This window comes from Rhinolophus hipposideros (genome assembly GCF_964194185.1).
Source record: "Rhinolophus hipposideros genome assembly, chromosome: 10".
NCBI lineage: Eukaryota > Metazoa > Chordata > Mammalia > Chiroptera > Rhinolophidae > Rhinolophus > Rhinolophus hipposideros.
This window is the reverse complement of record NC_138056.1, coordinates 32,623,066-32,642,729: the sequence shown is the minus strand read 5'-3', so window position 1 is coordinate 32,642,729 and position 19,664 is coordinate 32,623,066. Positions and strand designations below refer to the sequence as shown.

The window sequence follows — 19,664 nt, the reverse complement described above, 5'->3', positions numbered from 1 at the left end:
CCTGACTGATCCATCTCCCAACATATATACTGAGCCACTGTGTTCTGTTCAGTCCTCTGCTAGCTAGTCATTATGGAGTTTATAGAAGTAGTGCTACACGTGGTAATTTAGATGAGTGGCACCTTCTGGAATTATTCAGTATAAAGTCTGCAAGGTTGTACATAATGGCCCTACTAAGGGCATAAAGAAGAATCAGACCTAGAGTATTGTCTCATTATTTTAGCAAACATTAATTGAGCACCTACTGTGGCTGGGTACTGTGTTGGGTTCCAAGCATTGAACTGTGTTGGGTTCCAAGAATTGAAAGATGATTAAGAAATAGAGCCTATCTTCAACAAGCTCCCAGTCTAAAGGGGGAAGAGAACCTTGTGATCAGATAATGAAAATACAATAGGATTTGTTCCATCCTAGGATTTGAATTGTGTCTGAGGAGTGCACTTCTAGGAGCAGTGAATTCTGCCAGTGGGAGTCTGTACAGGCTTCCCAGAGGAGGGTTACATTTGAGCTGAATCATTAAGAATGAGATACTCTTCAAAAGAAAGAATGAGGGAGGACCATCCTGGGCAAGAGGGATCAGCATATAGAAAAGTACAAAATGTAAAGTTTTGCATGGCTGCAACATAAGTTTGGTAGGAGATGAGAATGGAGATACCGTGTTTCCCTGAAAATAAGACCGGGTCTTATATTAATTTTGGCTCCAAGTGATGCAATAGGGCTTACATTCAGAGGATGTCCTCTTAAAAAATCTTTATAGGGCTTATTTTCTGGTTAGGTCTTATTTTCGGGGAAACATGGTAGGACTGATGGTCAGATGGGGAAGAGCAGTGTAAGTGTGCTAAAGAGTTTCAGCTTTATCCTGTAGGCAAGTGTGTGCCGTTATAGAATTCAGGGATCACAACAGGTGAAAAATTAGATACGGAAATATTATCCTAATTGGGATATGGAAAAAATATTAGAACTTTCATTCATGTGTATTTACATCTCATTTTTTTCTTTTTCTTTTGGTATAAGTTTTATAGTATACATGATATATTAGTATAATAGTACTCATATATATTTTATTAAATATTTTCATGTAGGAGGTATATATCTCCAAATTGTTATCAGTACAGATGCACGATCAAAAACAAAACTGACTTCTGTAGGCCACAGAGTATGTCGTGGAGGGTCTGACTTTTTCGGATTGGTATGTTAGGAAGGCATGCTCATGGCCATATGGAGGCAACATTGGCTGGGGTGATACTGAAGACAGCGCTGCTTAAAAAATTGGTGTCTTCATGCGTTCTCAGGATTGCCTGTGATGGGTACTGTGATAAATCGTCATTGAAATGATCAAAATGACTTTGCGTGGTACCTTTCCCCAAATCCTTGCAGACACATTTCATCTGATTCTTTTTTTTTTTTTTAAGATTTTATTGGGGAACAGTGTGTACTTCCAGGATTTTTTCCAAGTCAAGTTGTTGTCCTTTCAATCTTAGTTGTGGAGGGCGCAGCTCAGCTCCAGGTCCAGTTGCTGTTGTTAGTTGCAGGGGGCGCTGCCCACCATCCCTTGCGGGAGTTGAGGAATTGAACCGGCAACCTTGTGGTTGAGAGCCCACTGGCCCATATGGGAATCGAACTGGCAGCCTTAGGTGTTAGGAGCAGGGAGCTCCAACCACCTGAGCCATCAGGCCGGCCCTCATCTGATTCTTGACCATTACTTCCCTCTGACAGCTGAGAGCTGCATTTGCCCAGTTGAATCTTTCTTACTCTGCTCTTTGGTGAGTCTCTCAGAGGGTCTGGGTGGTACCCAGAGGCCAAACCTGTGAGAATGGCCTTCGGTTATTTTTCAGTGATGTACTTTCACCTTAAGAAGTCACATTGAGACATCTTTTGGATCACTGTACAGTATGTTAGGACTTTAAAGTGTCTTCTTGAAAGACATTATACATGTACAGTATTTAGCATTTTTATGAAAGACATTATGCATATATTATGTCATATACAGTATTGAGCATTTTTATGTAACAGAGAAGGAAGAGAAAAAAGGAAGGGAAAAAGCTCCCTGTTCACTTTTCAGCGACAAGTCCAAGTTTAGAGCTTTAAATAGAAATGTAGTAGATTTCAACTTTTTTTGGTTATTTAAAACATAATAACTCTTGATCATCTCCAAGGTGCCTGATATCTAGACAGCACTGAGAAGAATTTAACTCAGTGTTTTTATTGTGCCCTTGCTATTATGACTGGTATGGTGCCTGCTGTAGCTTCTGATTCTTGGTGAAACTTGTCTGGCTAAACAAGAATTATACACTCAAAATAATTAGCGAAAAATAGGAATAGTGAAAATCTATGACTTAGATTTGGGACACCTGGGTTAGAAATCCTGGTTCTACCGTTTTGTGAACTTACGCAGGTAACTTCATCACTGTGCATTTCCCCTTTGTAAAGTTAGTGTGCTGACACTTTTCTTAGTAGTCTCTTTTAAGAATTGCTATAAGAACTCAAGTGAGCAAAGATGTCCAAGGCTGGGTTTAATATCAAGTAGGATTTTAGTAAATGTTAGTTAAGTCTGAATATAATCGATGCTCAATGAGACATAATTAAGTCCTATGACACATGGTTCGAGACTGTGTCAGTGAGTAGTAAGGAAGGAGAGGGCTAATTCCTGGAATAAGCAGGAAAGATGCCATAAGAGAGGGATCTTGAAAGATTGGGACAACTGTGTCTATGAAGGATGACGCATATTTGATGGGTAAGTGTGGGGTGCGATGGGTATTTAAGCTGAGACTATAGGGTGAGATGGAGTTAGTGAAAGTAGAGGTGTGTGAGGAGATTTGTAATACAAGAGCAGAGAACATCGTTTCTGCAGACCTGGAGGTACAAGAGAGCAAAGGAACATTTAGTTTGTTTGGAACCTGGGGTGGTAGATAGAGAGTGGTAAATGCCGAGGGAGGCAGAATTAGGGAGCCTTGTAGGCTTTGTGAACTTTGGATTCTACTGAAATGGCAGTGGGAAGTCATTGAAGGGTTTAAAAAAGATGCAATACGATTTGATTTGTATTTCTTAAAAATCATTATGGCAGCATGCAGCGGAGGACAGAATGTAAAGCAAGGCAGGAACTCTAATTGTCAGTCTGCTGTAAGCGAGGCAAGTTGTAGTGGCAGACCTGGAGGTGAAAAAGGGCAAGAGGTGAAATCAACAGAATTGGTTGACTGATTGGATGTGAGGGGTTGATTGGATATATATGAAAAGTGAATTTAGAATGGATTCTCTGGCTATTTCTTCTATATGACATCAAACACTGATGGCTGACTTTGTGGCTTCTTCCTCTGGGCTCTGATAGCACTTTATTCAAATCTTTATTAAAGTGCCCATCACACAGGATCTTAATTACTTTTTAAAACATGTTTTGTAGGTTAAGACCTATTCAAAGGCCAGGGCTGTATCTGATTCATCTTTGTATCTCCAAGACCCAGTCTAGGGCCTGGACAAAATAGATACACAGGGAATACTTTGTGAATGAACTGATGAATAAATGAAGACGTGATTCCATGAATGAACTTTGGTGCTGTATGGCTTCTTCCCACTGAGACAGTTAGCATTTCATAGAGAGATGTTAATTTCTTTTCCAGTTTTAAAGTGGAAAAAGCTACCTTGAAGTGTGTACCAATTATGCCTTGCACAGCTTTACAAAACCTTTCTCTCCTCCTTTCGGTGTTGAAAGGATTTGCAGAAAGCCCAGTATTAGCTCCTAGCTTCTAGGGAGCTGCTGTGGAGATTCATTGACTTTTCCCCCTTAATTTCTGGATGTTTACCACTTTTCTTGCTGCTGCTGAATACTGAGTTTTATCTTTTGATGCTGACACCTGGCTCCTCAAAATTCTGATGGAAACTTCTCTGAGACCAGCCAAAGAAATCTGGTGTCTCAGATTATAGTTCACCTGTCGATGCTTCATATTGTGCCAACTTACATTTTGCATTTGATTGACAAAGTAACACATTTATTTCTTTAGGGTTCTTTTTGTAAGCACAGAATGTACGTTTCATGAGGGCTGGTATTTGTTGCTTGTTCCATTCACTGTTGTGTCCCTTGCACCCTATGTAGTGCCAGGCAGTGTGCTACACAGGTCTTCATAGTTATTATTTTACTTAATTTTGTCTCTACTTGGTCAATAAAGAAACCCAACGTCGCACAGCTAGTAAGTGAAAGAGCTGGGATTTCATCTCAGGGCCTCCTGACACAAAAAGTAATTCACATAGTACTATGGAATGATCCAGAGGAAAAATAACTACAGCTGATTCCTGCGACACTTTCTTTATTTGCCAGGATATATCTGACGAGGTGTCTGTTTTCTCCAGTTCTAGTCTAGGGCAAATTTCTTACACAGAAGTAATATTTTCTCTCAATGTACATTTGTCTTTCTGGCACACTAGCTCAGCATTTTACTGTGGGCAGGGTAAACAGAGCATCCTTTCTCAGTTGCAGAGAAGTGGTGATAAATAGCAATTTTCAGGATCTTTGGGACTCTTTAAGTTAGCTCTTTCTTCCAGGGCTCCTCTCCCAGGAGTCCAAAGGAGATGGGCGATTTCTTTCACATCAAGGTTTCAATACCTTATGTTGGTCTGGGGTGTAGACCACCAAACAGAACTTGTTCCTTGTGAAGTTAAAAATGCTTCAATATTTAAAAAAGACACTGGTTTTAGGACTTTCCTTTTAGGACTTTTAGGATACAGACCTGGTATCTCAATCTACTTCCAAAAAGTGGATTATTTTCCAAATCCACTTTGATAAATTGCAACTCATTTGTAGTAAATGATTATCCCCTATTATTCACTAATGCTATTCCCATAGGTGGTGAAAATCAGGGTCTTCCTTTTAATGGACATATCCAAGTGCGTTTCCGTACTTCTTCCCCAATTCAATGGTAAGAGTGTGGTCTCCCCTGAGGACACAAGTGAATCCCACGGTTTATTGTGTTGTTAGTTCTGGTATAGCTCCAAAAATAGTCCTTTCTTGTTGTTAATGGATTCAGGTTGGATTTTCAGTTTTGAACATAATTTGTAGTACATTTTAGTGTAACACAGTGAATGTCCGTAATATGTAGTAATTAGCCAAAGCACCTGGCATTTAACTGGCTACTGAGAGACAAGCAGCCCATTCAGTATCTGTGTCCTCACTGAGCTTGCTTGTTATCCACTAGTCACTTATCAGTGAGGCCCTTGTGTTGAAAACCTAGAGGAATCACTTAAATATTTAGTTGTGTTTACTGTGGCATTCTTCAAGTTGATGCCACTTGTCCTAAGAAGGGAGTGGAAAAGTAATTCTTGGTTCAGGTTTATGTTTAGAACATAAACATAAACCTGGTCTATACCATATATCAAAATTGCATACAATGGTTTTGAAAAATGCCTTAGCAAGCTGTGTTTAACCTAATATCTGTTTAATTTATTTGTACATGGAATCATCTTAATTAATACGTGCAGCCGATTACGTGCAACCATGAGACTATGTTCTGTGGAATACAGTTTGCAAAATGGTCCTTAATGTGTTTTACTACATAGTTATAGGCTCTAGTAATATTTAAAAATCTGTGTATTCCTAGAAATCTCCCGATATTTATATTGTAAGTGTCAGGATTTTCTATCGTGACTATAGTGAGTTGTAAAAGTTTAAGAAACTTTCTTTAATGCAACCACCTGCAAAATCTGTTCCTCTTTCATAAATTGCCTGACTCATGCATTATAAATTTAATTGTGTGAATAATAATTAAGAGAATGGTTCATTCGTGTTGCTTTCTCTTGTTTCGTAAAGTCTAGGTGTGATGTTGCTGAATACAGGATCATTAAGGATGTGTATGAGTAAAATAAATATAACAAAAATTTGTACATGCATTACAGTTTATGAAGTGCATTAGAATATATTTCTTTACTCTCTCATAATGTATGGATTCTCATTCTTAAAATATTTTATAGATGAGGAAACTAAGGTCTAGAGAAGCGCCCAAGATCTGGAACCAGGTATTGAACTCAATTAAATTAAGTCGTGATCCAAGTTTAGGGTTCTTTCTGTTGTCCTCTGTTAAAACACCCTCAAGGTGTTTGTTGAATACTTGCAGTCCACAAGGCACTCTTATTAGCATGGAGAGTAGGAGCCAAGAGATCAGGGATTTTTGTCTGCTTCTTTCACTGCTGCGCTTCTAACATCAAGCCTTACCTGGCACACAGAAGCTGCTGGATAAATAATTGTTGAGTGTATCAATGAATGAATGAATCATAGTCATTGTTGCTGCCAATACAGAGGGTGCCAAAAACATGTATACACATTTTAAGAAAGGAAAACTGTATTAAAATTGTAATACTCAATGTATACCGATAACAAAAGATGAATACAAATCACGTTTGACTTCTGCAATTACAAGAGCTGCTCAAAGCGGTTACCATCACCCTCCAGACACTTCTGATTACGGCAAACTACTACTTGAGCAATGTTGACCAAAGTGTCCACTTGTGTACATTTTTTGGCACCCTCAGTATTTATTCATACATTTGTAGATTATATGTTAAATACCTTACATGCTTTTTCATCAGTTTTCATGTGATATCCTACTAAAAATATTACTATTCTCATTTTGCAGATGAGGAGGCGAGGCTAGGAAAAATCAAGTGGCTGCCTGAGGTTACCCAGGTAATTAGGGAGTGGAGTTAGTTCTTTATGATTCTACAGTCCTAGTTCTCCTCTCTGTAAGAGGGAATTGAGGCTCAGATGTTATAATTAAATCTGTGTCTTTTTATACCCATTCCAGCGATTCCTATAGCAAACCATATCACTTTCCAGATCTAATTCAACTCTGTGGTAAACAAGTGGTGATGATTCTGCTACTATTCAATGATAGTTACTGTACTTAGCATTTTATATGCATTGTTTCCTTTAATTCTCACAACTATACAAACTATGTACTAGTATCAGTCCCATAAAATCAAGGCTTGGAGAAGATAAATGACCTACCCAAGATTACACTGTTATTAAATGGTATGTCCACAGCCTTAATTCTAGGCTGTATCTGTCTCCATGAAAAAACAGAACAGAAATGGAGAGGTATCAAAGAAACTTAATGACTTTCCTTGAGTTTTGTTTTAATGTTTTGTCTGTTTTCATTTTTCTGTTTTTGTGGTTGGGTCCCAGGAGCATAATTTCGATAATTTAGATATGGAACAGTTTGGGCAATTCTTAATTTACAATGTTAGGCCACACAACTAAGGAATAAGTTCACCCTCTTAGATTCAGGCATATTTCGTAGATCCCTTTCCCAGTTCCGCCCCTATGGAGAACTTCATGGAAGAACCTCGCTGAATACTAGACCTGGACCCGTCTCCCTTCCCATTCTCATCACCTTCCTCCTTCTTCAAGACCCAGGAGTCTTCTGCCTCAGTTTCTATCTTTCCTCCTAGGTTACCCTGAAAAATCAGCCTCTCCCACTTAGCTCTCTGCTCCATTTCTCTTCTTCTCATCCCCCTGAGTCCCTCATTTTCTAACCATTGCCAACATTATGGATGCTTTGTGTGATAGGACATGCTGCTGATAATGGCCACAGGTAGTTACACTTCAAAAGGAATGAATGGGATGCAGCAGGCCCTCAGCATATTTACTGGAGAAAGACAAAGAATTTAAATTAAAGGATTAATCGGAAACCTCTTAGGTGCACTTAGTTTCTGGCTGACTGAACCAAATTCTTCTCTTGAAAGGTCAATGAGTTTTCCCATAATTTTTAGCTGCTCTGAGAAAGGAACTGTAAATCTTTCTGTTTATTTGCTTTATAAATCTCCCATCAGCTCATTTGGTACAGGGCTGAACATAATAAATCCGTGACTTTCCTCTGGAAGAAGAAAAACAAACCATGTCACCATAAAAGGAAACCTGGTCTACTAAAACTAAGAAACTGTAAGTGTCAACTATTCTGGACTAGGGGTCTGTGTGTGTGTGTGTGTGTGTGTGTTTGTATACATACATACATACATACATACATACATATTTTCTGTTAGAAAAACATATATGTTTTGTGTTAGGAAATAATCATACCACTGGGCCTACTTGTGTTATCTTCTGTGTAAATAGCATGTGTTACCATGTTTCCCAATGGGAATGAAATAATCATTGCTTTGAAATAATATCTGCTTCAAACCAGGTACTGTAAAGTTGGATATATAGAAAACGGGGTCAAACTGATTAATGATGTGCTTTTGGTTAATTGGACTTTTTAATTATCTGCGGAGAAAGTCTTGGAATGCCTGTGTGCCCCTTTGTTGTTGAGAAATATTCTTTAAATTTCTGAATCCATTTTCTGGCCTTAGAGAGCACATGGCTATGTTCATAGTTGAATTTCTGCCTGGTGACTGAGGATACGCCTGGGGTCACCAGGCGAGCCACGGGCACTGAGTCTCAGTCTCATTCATAATGCCAGGTGTGGATGGCCAGGTTGAGGCTGGTTGCCTCTAGTTGTGTGTACTCGAGGACACTGTTTCGGAGGTTATTTCTGTGCCCTATGTATCATTTGGGCTGTTCTCCCCAAAGTGGCATATAGCAAAGGAAGAATGGGATTCTCTTAAAGTCAGAGGGGCTGTCTTATTCCGTGTTACATCTCCAGCACCTGGTATTGATCATGACACATTGGTTAGAAAGTGTTTTTCTAAATATCCAACGATTTAAAATAGACATATTTGAATCACTGAGGTTTTAAATATACAGGGTAGTTGATTTCTCTTCCTCCTTTTTTTTTTCTTCTTTCCTGAATTTACTGAGCATTTCTAGTTCTCAGGTGTTCTGCTAGGTGTTAAGAGTGCCAAAAAAGAAGGAGATTAATATTTCCTGACTCTCTATGAGACATTGTGTTGGGTGCTTTTACATAGGTCATACTACACTATACAGTAGATTTTATAATCCTCATTTTTAAAGATGAGGATATAAATCCTGGAAGGATAGTGACTAAGATTGACATTTTGGTTAGCCCATGTATCTTTATTCATTTATCCATCCCTGTGGGTCCTGAATGTTACAAGCAGCAGAATATCTTAGGAATTTCAGTTTCTTGAGATTCTTCCCAGACTCAGAGTCAGAGAAAAATCTTCAGAGGCCCTAACAACTGAGAAATTGGTGATGTATCAGTCTCCAAAATCATTAATTAATTTGAAAATAAAATTATAAAATAAACATAAAGAGGTCCAGTGACCTTCTCATTTTCGTTAGGATAATTACTTTAAAATTATTACATATTACTTTATCTTCAAACTCTCTCTTCCCCCTTTGCTTTTCCACTGCCCTACCTTATCGTCTTGACTATTGGATAACTCAGCAATTTCCAGACTCTGGGATTCTGATACACAGTTATGGAACAATTCACAAATATTTGAGTTTCTACCCACTTCCAGAAATTAAATATTGCCAGGAGATGTGTAATTTTGACCAGAAATTTATTAGTAGAAGTAATATGTGTTGCTTCCAAGTCAGAGTGTTTAATTGCTGGGTAAGAACTGCCAAAACTCTTTCCCTGTGACAACAGCAACCAGCAATCCTGGATAAGGGCTGTTTGGTCAGCCTAGCTTTCTGAAGATTACAAAGATCAGGGACCCCTGCTGACCTGCAAAGGACATGTAGTATGAGTTAACTTGTTTTAGGCTACTGAGATATCAGGATACTTTGTTATTCCAGTAAAATCTGTGATAGCTATGTGTGGAAAGTTCCTTCCTGTGTTATACTAGGCACTTGAAACTGAGTTTTAAAGGCTGAGTAGTGATATGCCAGTCAGATAGGGAGAAAAAAGATGTCAGGCAGAAGAAAAGGCATATGTATTTTGACATCTTTATCAAATTCTTTTCTTTTTTCATTTTAGAAGTGATTTTAGAGGCACATGTGGAAGTTGAGAAAAGAATTTTAGTAGGGACCATGAATTACTCATCTATGGGTATCTCAGGGCTCATCAAAGGCATATACAGGTATGACAGAAAACAGTCTGGAGAGCAGGGCGTGATGCAGTGGTGAAATAGTTGAGTAGTTTATTATACCTAGAATATGAATTATATGTGTGGGAGTGGTAGGAGATGTGGCACTTTCAGTTATTAACTATGGTTATTTACAGTGCCTGGAATGTAGCCACTGTGGAAAATAAGACAGAGGTTCCTCAAAAAATTAAAAAATAGAACTACCATGTGATCCAACAATTTCACTTTTAGGAATATATCTTAAGGAAAAGAAAACACTAACTTAAAAAGGTATCTGTACCTCTATGTTCATTGCAGCATTATTTACAAGAGCCAAGATATGGAAACAACCTAAGTGTTCATTAACAGATGAATAGATAAAGAGGATGTGATTTTATTTATATATCTATATCTATACACACAATGAAATATTATTTAGCTATAAAAAAGAATGACATCTTGCCATTTGCAACAACATGGGTGGAGGGCATTATGCTAAGTGAAAAAAAAGTCAGACAGAGACAAATGCGTGTGATCTCACTTATATGTATACTGTCAACAACAACAACAACAACAAAAGCGAAAAACAAACAAACAAAAAAAAACAAAAAAAGAAAAGCAAACAAGCTCATAGATACAGAAAACAGATTGGTGGTTGCCTGAGACAGGTAGTGGGGAACATGGGTGCAGGGAGTCAAAAGGTGCAAATTTCCTATAAAGTAAATAAGTCATGAGGATGTAATGTACAGCAACTATAATGTAATGTAACTATAATGTAAACTATAATGTAATATAATGTAATGGCAACTATAGTTAATAGAATTGTGTTGGGGCGGCCGGATGGCTCAGTTGGTTAGAGTGTGAGCTCTTAACAACAGGGTTGCCGGTTCCATTCCCACATGGGCCAGTGAGCTGCACCCTCCACAACTAGATTGAAGGACAATGACTTGACTTGGAGCTGATGGGCCCTGGAGAAGCACACGGCTCCCCAATATTCCCCAATAAAATTAAAAAAAAAAAGAACTGTGTTGCACATTTGTAAGTTGCTATGAGAATAAATGTTAAAAGTTCTTATCACAAGAAAATATTTTGTAACAATCTATGGTGGTGGACTTTAACTATACTTACTGCAGTGATCATTTGATAATATCTACACATAGTAATCATTATGTTGTATACCTGAAACTTGTATAGTGTTGTATGTCATACATCAATAAAAAATGTAAAAACCATATAAGAACCAACAAATAGTGTTTAGTAGGCACCCCTCATCTTCTGAGTGCCATCTTAGACCTATTCTCTTAATTTTGCGAATAGTTTGCAAAAACTCATCAGAGCTTTGACAAACTCTGTTACGCTTAAAACGTTTGCCTTTGTCCTTTTCCTACTTCTCACTTCTGGTTTTCTTTATGTCGAAAAGCTAAGAGGATATACATATGTAGTAGATTCAGAGTTTCCGTGTAGAACATTTCCCCATGTAGAAAGACCAATGAAGGCTCCAATAATAGCGTATAAGTGCGCCGATTGTACTGAGTTTCCTTGATATGCAAGTGGCAGAAATCCAAACTCAGAATGGCTTACGAGGAGAAAATGGATGGACTCAAATAACTGGAAGCTCAGTGTAGTTTTTAGGCAAAGCTAGATCCAGAGCTCCAGCAATGTTTCTCTCTGCATTGTTTCTCTCTCTTTATCGCTGACTTTTTGTTAGTTTTATTCACAGTCGTGTCTTTTCCATTGCTGCCACCAGCTTCAAGCTTGGCTTCCTAACTAAGTAATCCCATGCATTTTATCAAGAGTCATAGAATTGCATGTCATTAGTCTGGTTTGGGCCCAGTGTTTGGCCCCAAACCACTCCTGGTAGCCATACCATACTGAGGAGCCAGTCCTGGGACACAGCCCCATGCCTGGAAAGTGATAGCAGGGGTCACCTCCACTCAATCCATGATTCCTTAAAGGACACAGAAGGTGTTGCATCAGAAGAAGTGAGGAATAGTCTGGGTAGGAAAAGACAATAGCTATCCTCTACTGTGATGTCTTTTGATTTTGCAGATGAGGGAGCTGTAAAAATGATGATATCGTTGATAATGATTATGTGGAGAAAGCACCAAATTGATATTTAGGAGAACTGGATTGAAATCCCCATTGGCTGCTTGCTACCTGGCTCTATGATCCAATCCAGTGCCTTAGTTACCTTACCTGATGAATGGGTAGGATGATAGATACTCTGTGTGAAATGCTGCTTTGCATGCGGTGAGATCACAGGATATTATTACCCGTGTGACATCTGTAGAGATTATCCAGCCCCGTCTTTCTGCAGGTGAGGAGGGTTAAATTACTTGACTAAAGTCAAATAGCCACTAGAGGCAGAACCAAAAAATAGGAGCTTCTGTCTCTTGGCTGTAGAGCCAGAATTTTAATAGCAGTCATGAAAGTGCTCTGGAAGATTTTAAAGCTTGTACCAATGTGACGTGCTGTTCGCTAAAAAGTTATTTGTATATGGAATTTTTGTGAATCAAATAATTTTAAAAAGGCAGAGTTTACTGCTTAAAGGATGTCTATGGTTAATTATTTAGAACGTCATTGTTAAGTGAAAAAACTTCAGCCAGTTTACCTTTGTTTTGGTAAATATTTTTCAAGTACTACCTATACTTGGAGTAAAGTCATATTTGCGGTTTATTTTGAGTGAAATTTTGATTTTCATTGGTTTTAGCATACGGTAGTAAGAAGAGGATAAACTTGGGGATCGGAAAGACTTTCATTAATTCTGGATTGGCTCCTGTTAAGTTTTGTGATTATGGGCAAGTTACTGAGCCTCTAGGAGCCTGCAGTGCTTCATCTTTTGTAGTTTTATATTACTGCCCTCAGCAGCATTTAAAGCTATTCAATTCCTCCCCCACCGTCACCTTCTTAAAATACACTGCACGGTGACGTGCTATTCTGGAAGTCTTGCTGTCTCTTGGCTCACATTACTTTCTCCAGCCCTTAAATGATGGAGCTCCTCAAGGCTTGATCCTAGAAGGTGTTTCTGCTCATTTCCTATTCCCTGCCCCCCACCTTCATCAGTACTTGGTTTGGCTCTGATGGATGAATGACTAACATCTTTAAACTGGACCCCAGCTGAGGCCTGTCATCTAAACTCCATGCCTGCATGTCTAATTGCATATTTGACAACTCTACTTGGCTATCTCAAAGGCATCTCAAATGCAACATGGCCAAAACAGATGTATTATCTCCCCAGGAACACCTGCTCTTCTTCCAGTATTTCCACCCTCAGTGAGTGATGGCACCAACTGCCCTGTTCCACAAACCACAGATTTATGAGGCATCCTTAATGCTTTCCTCCTCTTCGCCCCGCTGTCCAATCCATCACCAAGTTCGCTTGATATTATCAATTGAGTATCTTTTCAATCCATCTATTTCCCTCCACATTCCCTGACTCCCGTTAGTCCCAGCTTTTCCTGTCTCTCATCGTGACTGTAGCAGTGCGCTTCTTCCTTCATTCTTTTTTTCTCTAATTAGTTTTTCATGCTGCACACAGAGTAACCTTGTTAAAATGCAAAACTGATCATGCCATTCCCCCTAGACTTGGTGCATGAATCCCCATTGCTCTGAGGAAAAATGCATCTTTATCACAGGTTACAGGACCTTTAGGATCTCGGTTCTGGTCTCACTGTGCGCCATGCTCCTTCTTTCTCTTCACTCACTCACCCTAGATACCTCTCACTAGCAATTTGCTAGTCCCTCTTCCAGCAGCATATCTTCCACCCTGTCTTTAGATCTCAGGTCAGTTACTGCTTTCTCAGTTGACTTCACCACGGGGGTCAAATTTTCAATATATACTCTCTTGGGACAGTGTATCTCTCATTTGCTGTGCCCTCATAATACTGATTTTATATTTGTTTGCACAATTTCTTGATTATTCCTGGAATGTCCCGCCTGAACATTGTATCCCTAGCACCTAATAAAATGTTTGACGTATTAGGTGAGTAACAAATATTTAAATCTCTTTATGAAAACGCATGATCTCTGAAGCCAGATAGATCTGGATTTATATCCTGGCTTTGCTTTACTTGTTACATCACTTGAGTGAATTACTGGAATACCATGGATTCTTAGTTTCTTCATTTGCAAAATGTGTTAGTAGTTCTACTGCATGGGTTGGGATCAAATGAGATACTACAGTAAACCACCTAGTACGGGCCTTTCCTTCTCCCCTCCAATTCCTCTTAGAATATGATAGGTTATGTTCAGAAATCGGGGGGAAGATCTTCTTTTTCTGATCTTTACAGCCATCTCCTTTGTTATCCTGGGCTGGGCATCTGTGTGACACCTACTGGACACTGTTCACTTTATTAGTGATGGGTCGTCACCATCCATGTCCTCTCAGTGGTCTGTGCAGAACCACAGGGCACCTTAATGGCCATCTTTAATGACAATGGGCCATTTGCAGGGAGATGAGAGTAATTTGCTCAGTTTTGAAGGTACATTAACTCGTTTTGGTCACTAAGACTCAGGGATTAAATTTCTTCTCAGAGTCCCCAAATAGTGTCTCTACTTGGACTGTCCTTGATTTCAGACCAGGTTTCAATGAATTAAAATCCATGTTGAACTGGCCAAGTGTGTGGTTTCCTCCCAGTTATGCTGATTCCCTCAAGGTTCAGCTCTGTTTAGATTAGGACAGCTCTGTTTTCTGGAAAATATTAGTAAATAATTTTTTGATCTGATTTGCCTGGTTATCTCACCAGGATAATTAAATTAGTAGCCTTGAATACTTGTAAACGAGAAGAATGGATGTGCCATTAGGGAGCTGATGAGGTAAATACAGTTACTTTTCATTAGCTATATCCTGCTTAATTCCATAGTTTGAGGTGGCTTCCAAGAATGCAAAAGAACAGTAAAATAGTAGAAGTGAATTTTAAACTAGAATCCCACTAGGCAATGAAATCACAGCTATACCGAAAGATAGGAGGGAATTTTACACTTGAATTTGTTGGATGCGTGAGCCTTATATACTTAGTAAATTGGCAGCACATGAGCAAAAGAGGAAGCCAGATCAGTTATGAAATTTACATTGTCCACACACAAAAATTATGTCATTTCCTTGGAAAAAGGAGCCTTGTGGATTCAGGGCCAGGCAACTGCTGCCAGTGTCTTGTGAGGCTTTACTAAGCTACTTCACCTCTTTGTCCTCTGCTTCCTTCTTTGTCATGAGGAAGTTGGAATCAGAATCAGAAGTCACGCTGGCCGTACTTGGTGTGCAGACGTTTCTCTCTGCTTTACAGGGCACTTTGGAGAGACTTTAATTTGATGCCTCTTGGCACAATTTGCAGGCCTCCTGTTTGCCACATTCCTTTCTACTCCCTCTTGTGATGGGTACACCTGGCTCTCCTCGCTGGAAGCCAGGGCATCCTCAGGAAAGCAGATCACGTGACACCTCAAGCTGGTCTTAAAGGCATACATGGTTCATCAGGACTCTGCAGGGTCTCAGGACCTTCCTTTCACATTCTACCATTTTACAGTCCTGTCTCAGGTCCAGTTCTCTCCCATAACATCGACTGCCCACATTCCAGAAAGTAATAAAAGGGATATTGTCAGGAAACGTGGCACTTATCAGCTGGCCTTTGTCACCATCACCCCTAATTAGGAGATGCTTATCCTGTTGGTCTTCTTCTTTCTTCTCACCTGGAGCCCTTGGTAACTACGATCGTCAGCACCTGCTCAAGGACCCTGAAGGTTCCAGTTTCACTAGTGTTAGTGGCTCACAAACTTCAACTTGCATCAGAAACACCTGGAGTTATATGAATGGGCCCTATCCCCAGACTACCTTGTTTCCCCGTAAATAAGACCTAACTGGAAAATAAGCCCTATCATGATTTGTCACAATGACGTCACTTGAACATAAGCCTTAATGAGTCTTTTGGAGGAAAAATTAATATAAAACCCAGTCTTATTTTTGGGGAAACACGATATATGATTCATTACTTCTGGGGTGGTGCCTGATAATTTTGTTTTAACAAGGTACCAGGTGATACAGCATCTTTTCTTTATTTCCAATGGCATGAACGTGCTTTGAGATCCACTGTTCTACACATTTGGGCAGCTTTTTACCTTTCTTAAGCCCACATCAATAAAACAAATGACTATAGACATCATATATGCCTTACAGTACAATGATGTGGGAGTCTAGCACTCTGAGAGAATCACAGAAGGCAGGTGTGGCCAAGTGGTTCTTCCCCGCCCCTCCTGCCCGCACCTCCAATTTTATAACCTTCACTTACATAGCTGTATGTAAAAGAGTATTTTTCTATGTAAGTCATCTTCAAAAATTACCAAAAAAATTATTATTTGGCTAGATTGAAGAGTTAAGCATTTAAAAAAATTAATCCAGAAGAAAACTGCAGAACATATAATGCAGTATTTGCCTAGTATAATCTCTGGCATGTGGTAGGTAATAATCAAAATGGCTTTTTTTTAATAAGAAAGAAACCCCATAGGGCTGAAATATTGCCTAATTCTAATGAAAAAGGTTGAAGCCATTTTAACTAGGGTAGATTTTGCTTTAGACATAATTTATTATTCTCCCTTTGTAACTCTCCTCAACTAATTTGGCCTAAGTTATTCTTATTCTTATCTAATAAGCATCTATGTGGCATGGGCTCTGGAGACAGACCACGCAGATTGATATCTCTCCTCTACCAGTTACTAGCTGTGGGTGTTGGGCAAGTTACTTAATTTTTTTGTGCCTCATTTTTCCTCATCTGAATAATGGGAATAATCATAGTACTTACAGCACACCATTGCCATAAGGATAAAATGAGTTACTATACATAATGGGATCTGAACAATGCTGAACACATTTTAATATTATAATGGCAGTCTTGCCTTCTCCAAAACACATACTATTTTGTGGAGATGACTTCTTTTTTTTTTTTTTTTTTTTAATCGAAGCCTTTTTATTTTATGTACAAAGATCTGACATTGTTTCTGCTGAAAGGTAGTTAGCTTGGATGATTCATTCATGGAAGTTCACTTAGTCCAACTTAATGAAGCCTATGTCCTTCGCGTACTGACGGAAACACTGGCGACACATGTTGAGGCCGTATTTCCGGATCAGACCGTGCCGGTTTGAGCAGACACGGCAAGAACGAGAACCCTGGCCGAATTTTCGTGGATGGCTCCAGTAGAGCTGCTGGTGACCCATCTTGCTCCCTCGGGCGCAACGAGGTGAAAGGCTGGAGATGACTTCTTTATTTTGAAAACCATGATATTTTGTTTACCACTTAATAAAAGAGAAAACCAAGGCACAAAAAAGATTGGATTTGTCTGTGCTTCCAAAGACTAGTAACCATCCCAGCCCAGCCTTCTGGGTGGAGCGGCGCATACAACTTCCATTAGCGAACAGACATATGATGTGGTATCTTCACCCTGGTATTTGGTAGTTGGAATCCCCTCTTGTTTAAAGAAATACTGTTTCCTTTATTTAATAAATTTCTGTTGCTATTTTATCACAGAGGGATGGACTGGATCCCTTCCTCTGAGCAGACCTTAGTTATCTGAGACAGAATTGAATGAGTTATCATGGTGATTCACAGCTGTGAATTTAAGCACAAGAGCCTTATTATCATCTGCTTGTCGAGAATAATGGCAACATGTTAGGTTCACGATACTTGCATATTTTTCCCAAAGCTGCTTCTTATTGGGTGTCTGAACACCTCAGGGAAGACTGTTATTTTCTCAAGTTGGTATCACAGAAAACTTTGGAGTCAGATGGGTCTGAGTTCTCTGTTTGACTCTCTCACTAGCTACCTATTTAGACTCAGGCAAAGTGCTTAATGCCGTTGAGCCTCAGTTTCTCCATCTGTAAGAGTAATGCCCCTTCATGGTGTTGATGAAGTATAGTAGTTGCTTGCCCACTCTCATACGGCCAACGAGTGGCAGAGCTGGGTATAAATTCAGGTCTGTGTGACACAACATCCTCTCTCTTATTTATCATTTTCTTCAGTTTCTGAAGAGGAAGGTAGTCTGTGGGATGAAGGAGGCCTGGGCTCTCTAAGCAGGGGCGTGCAGTCCAACAGGTTGGTTGCAGCATGTAAGCCAATTGGGCCTCATTCCTGGGTCATCTTTCCAGCTCTGTGCTGGAAAATCAAGCCTGCCCACTCACTCAGTACAAAGAGGGTTGGTAATCAATGCAAAAAGGGCCTGGGCATTGGAACTTTGTTATTGTTTTGGTTCCCACACTTTGCTTTTATTATCCTCTCTTTTTCAATGCTTTACCTTCTTGACCTTTCTAGGCCTTGAAATCTAGTATTAACAGCAGAATTTGATGTCACTGGGTCAGTTGAAAGTCGGAAATCAGTTGGGGTATAAAGCAAGAAACAATTTGATTTTTCTTTGATCACTGGCCTCGATTGTTTCCTTAACATTCTGCACAAAGTGCTTAGCCTTCTAGTGATTTCTGTGTATTAAAAGTCCAGTCCAGTTTGAGACTTCAATCTCATATTGAATTTAATGCTCTTCTTTTCTTTTCCCTTTTAGCACTGTCCACACTTTGGCCTGAGGGCTTATAGTAGAGACGGAATATAGCCCGATTTTCCAATTCTGCCTCGCCTTGGGCACCCAAATATGGGTCCTTTCATGAGTCAGTGTATAAGGTCTGTGGCAGGTCCTTTGGGACCTCCCATTGCACATGTCTCTAACATGGAGATTCTCTCTGCCCAGGCTTTCATATCTAACCTCCCTCCTTTTTATTTCCCTCTTTTAGCGGGATACTTCAATAGCCTCTTGCTGCTGGGATTTCCTTAGTCAACTGGCAACTCTTTTGGGTGTGTCCCTGGCAAAATGGCTCAGGTCTGGTTACCTTTCACAGTGTTCACTGGACACATAGGGAACATGCATATTTGACATGCCAATACCAGGAGTGCAGGCCACTCTTCTGGTAAGCTCTCTTCCCACCATGCCATTTCTCTCTAGTACTCTTCTCTCTCTCTCAGACACAGAGAAGATGAGTAGGCTTATTATGTAAGCAGATACCCAGTTTCTCCTTCTTACTGGCAGCCCCAATCTCTTGGAACCATCCTTCACTGACCAAGGCATTCCCTCCAAGGTAACTCACGACAGCATTATCTTGTCTTCCTGCTCCATAATCTTTTGCTTCCATAGGCAGGAGAGGGGAATGGAGTTGTAGTGATTTGGACAGCAGAACGTGCAGAGGGTATCTGGCACCTAATTGGTTTTTAGAATTTGGTACTCGACTCCTTTCTGTCCTCAGCTTCGAGACCAGTTCTGGCTCTGGGGAGAAGTCCTGTATGGTCCTCGCTTCTCTGTGTCTTTACCCCAGCTAATTCCTTGGCCATGCTGTGTGGCTGTTTTCTGGTGCTTTCCACTCCTGAATTTCTCAGCTAACTGTCTTATTGACCCAGCCCCAATCCCTGAAAACCAGATCTGATATTTGCCCAGCAGAGATAGCTTTTTCAGATATATTCCAACCCCTAGGAGAGAGGATTGTCCTAAAGAACTATCCAGAGAGGGTCAGAGTGGCTGTCATGGCCTGGTGAGAAAGCCTGGAACCATGTGCCATCACCAGGGGAGGGAAGTCTTCTCTACTGTGGGAACACATGCCAGAATGTCTTCCCCCTGTCGTATTACCATGTTTTCCCTGAAAATAAGACCTAGCCAGACCATCAGCTCTAATGCGTCTTTTGGAGCAAAAATTA

The 19,664-nt window shown here is 39.8% G+C and overlaps 2 protein-coding genes across 3 annotated transcripts in view; one reads left to right on the top strand and one right to left on the bottom strand.

The window, feature by feature from the left end:
• The window catches only part of NELL1 (neural EGFL like 1), a 772,999-nt gene that overhangs the window by 221,162 nt on the left and 532,173 nt on the right, over positions 1–19,664 (top strand). The window lies entirely within an intron of this gene.
• Positions 16,904–17,152, bottom strand: LOC308503755 (small ribosomal subunit protein uS14; the record flags this gene model as incomplete). Its single annotated transcript, XM_081063385.1, has 1 exon — positions 16,904–17,152. The coding sequence occupies one exon, from the start codon at positions 17,150–17,152 to the stop codon at positions 16,982–16,984; it is 171 nt and encodes a 56-aa protein (XP_080919511.1). The 3' UTR covers positions 16,904–16,981.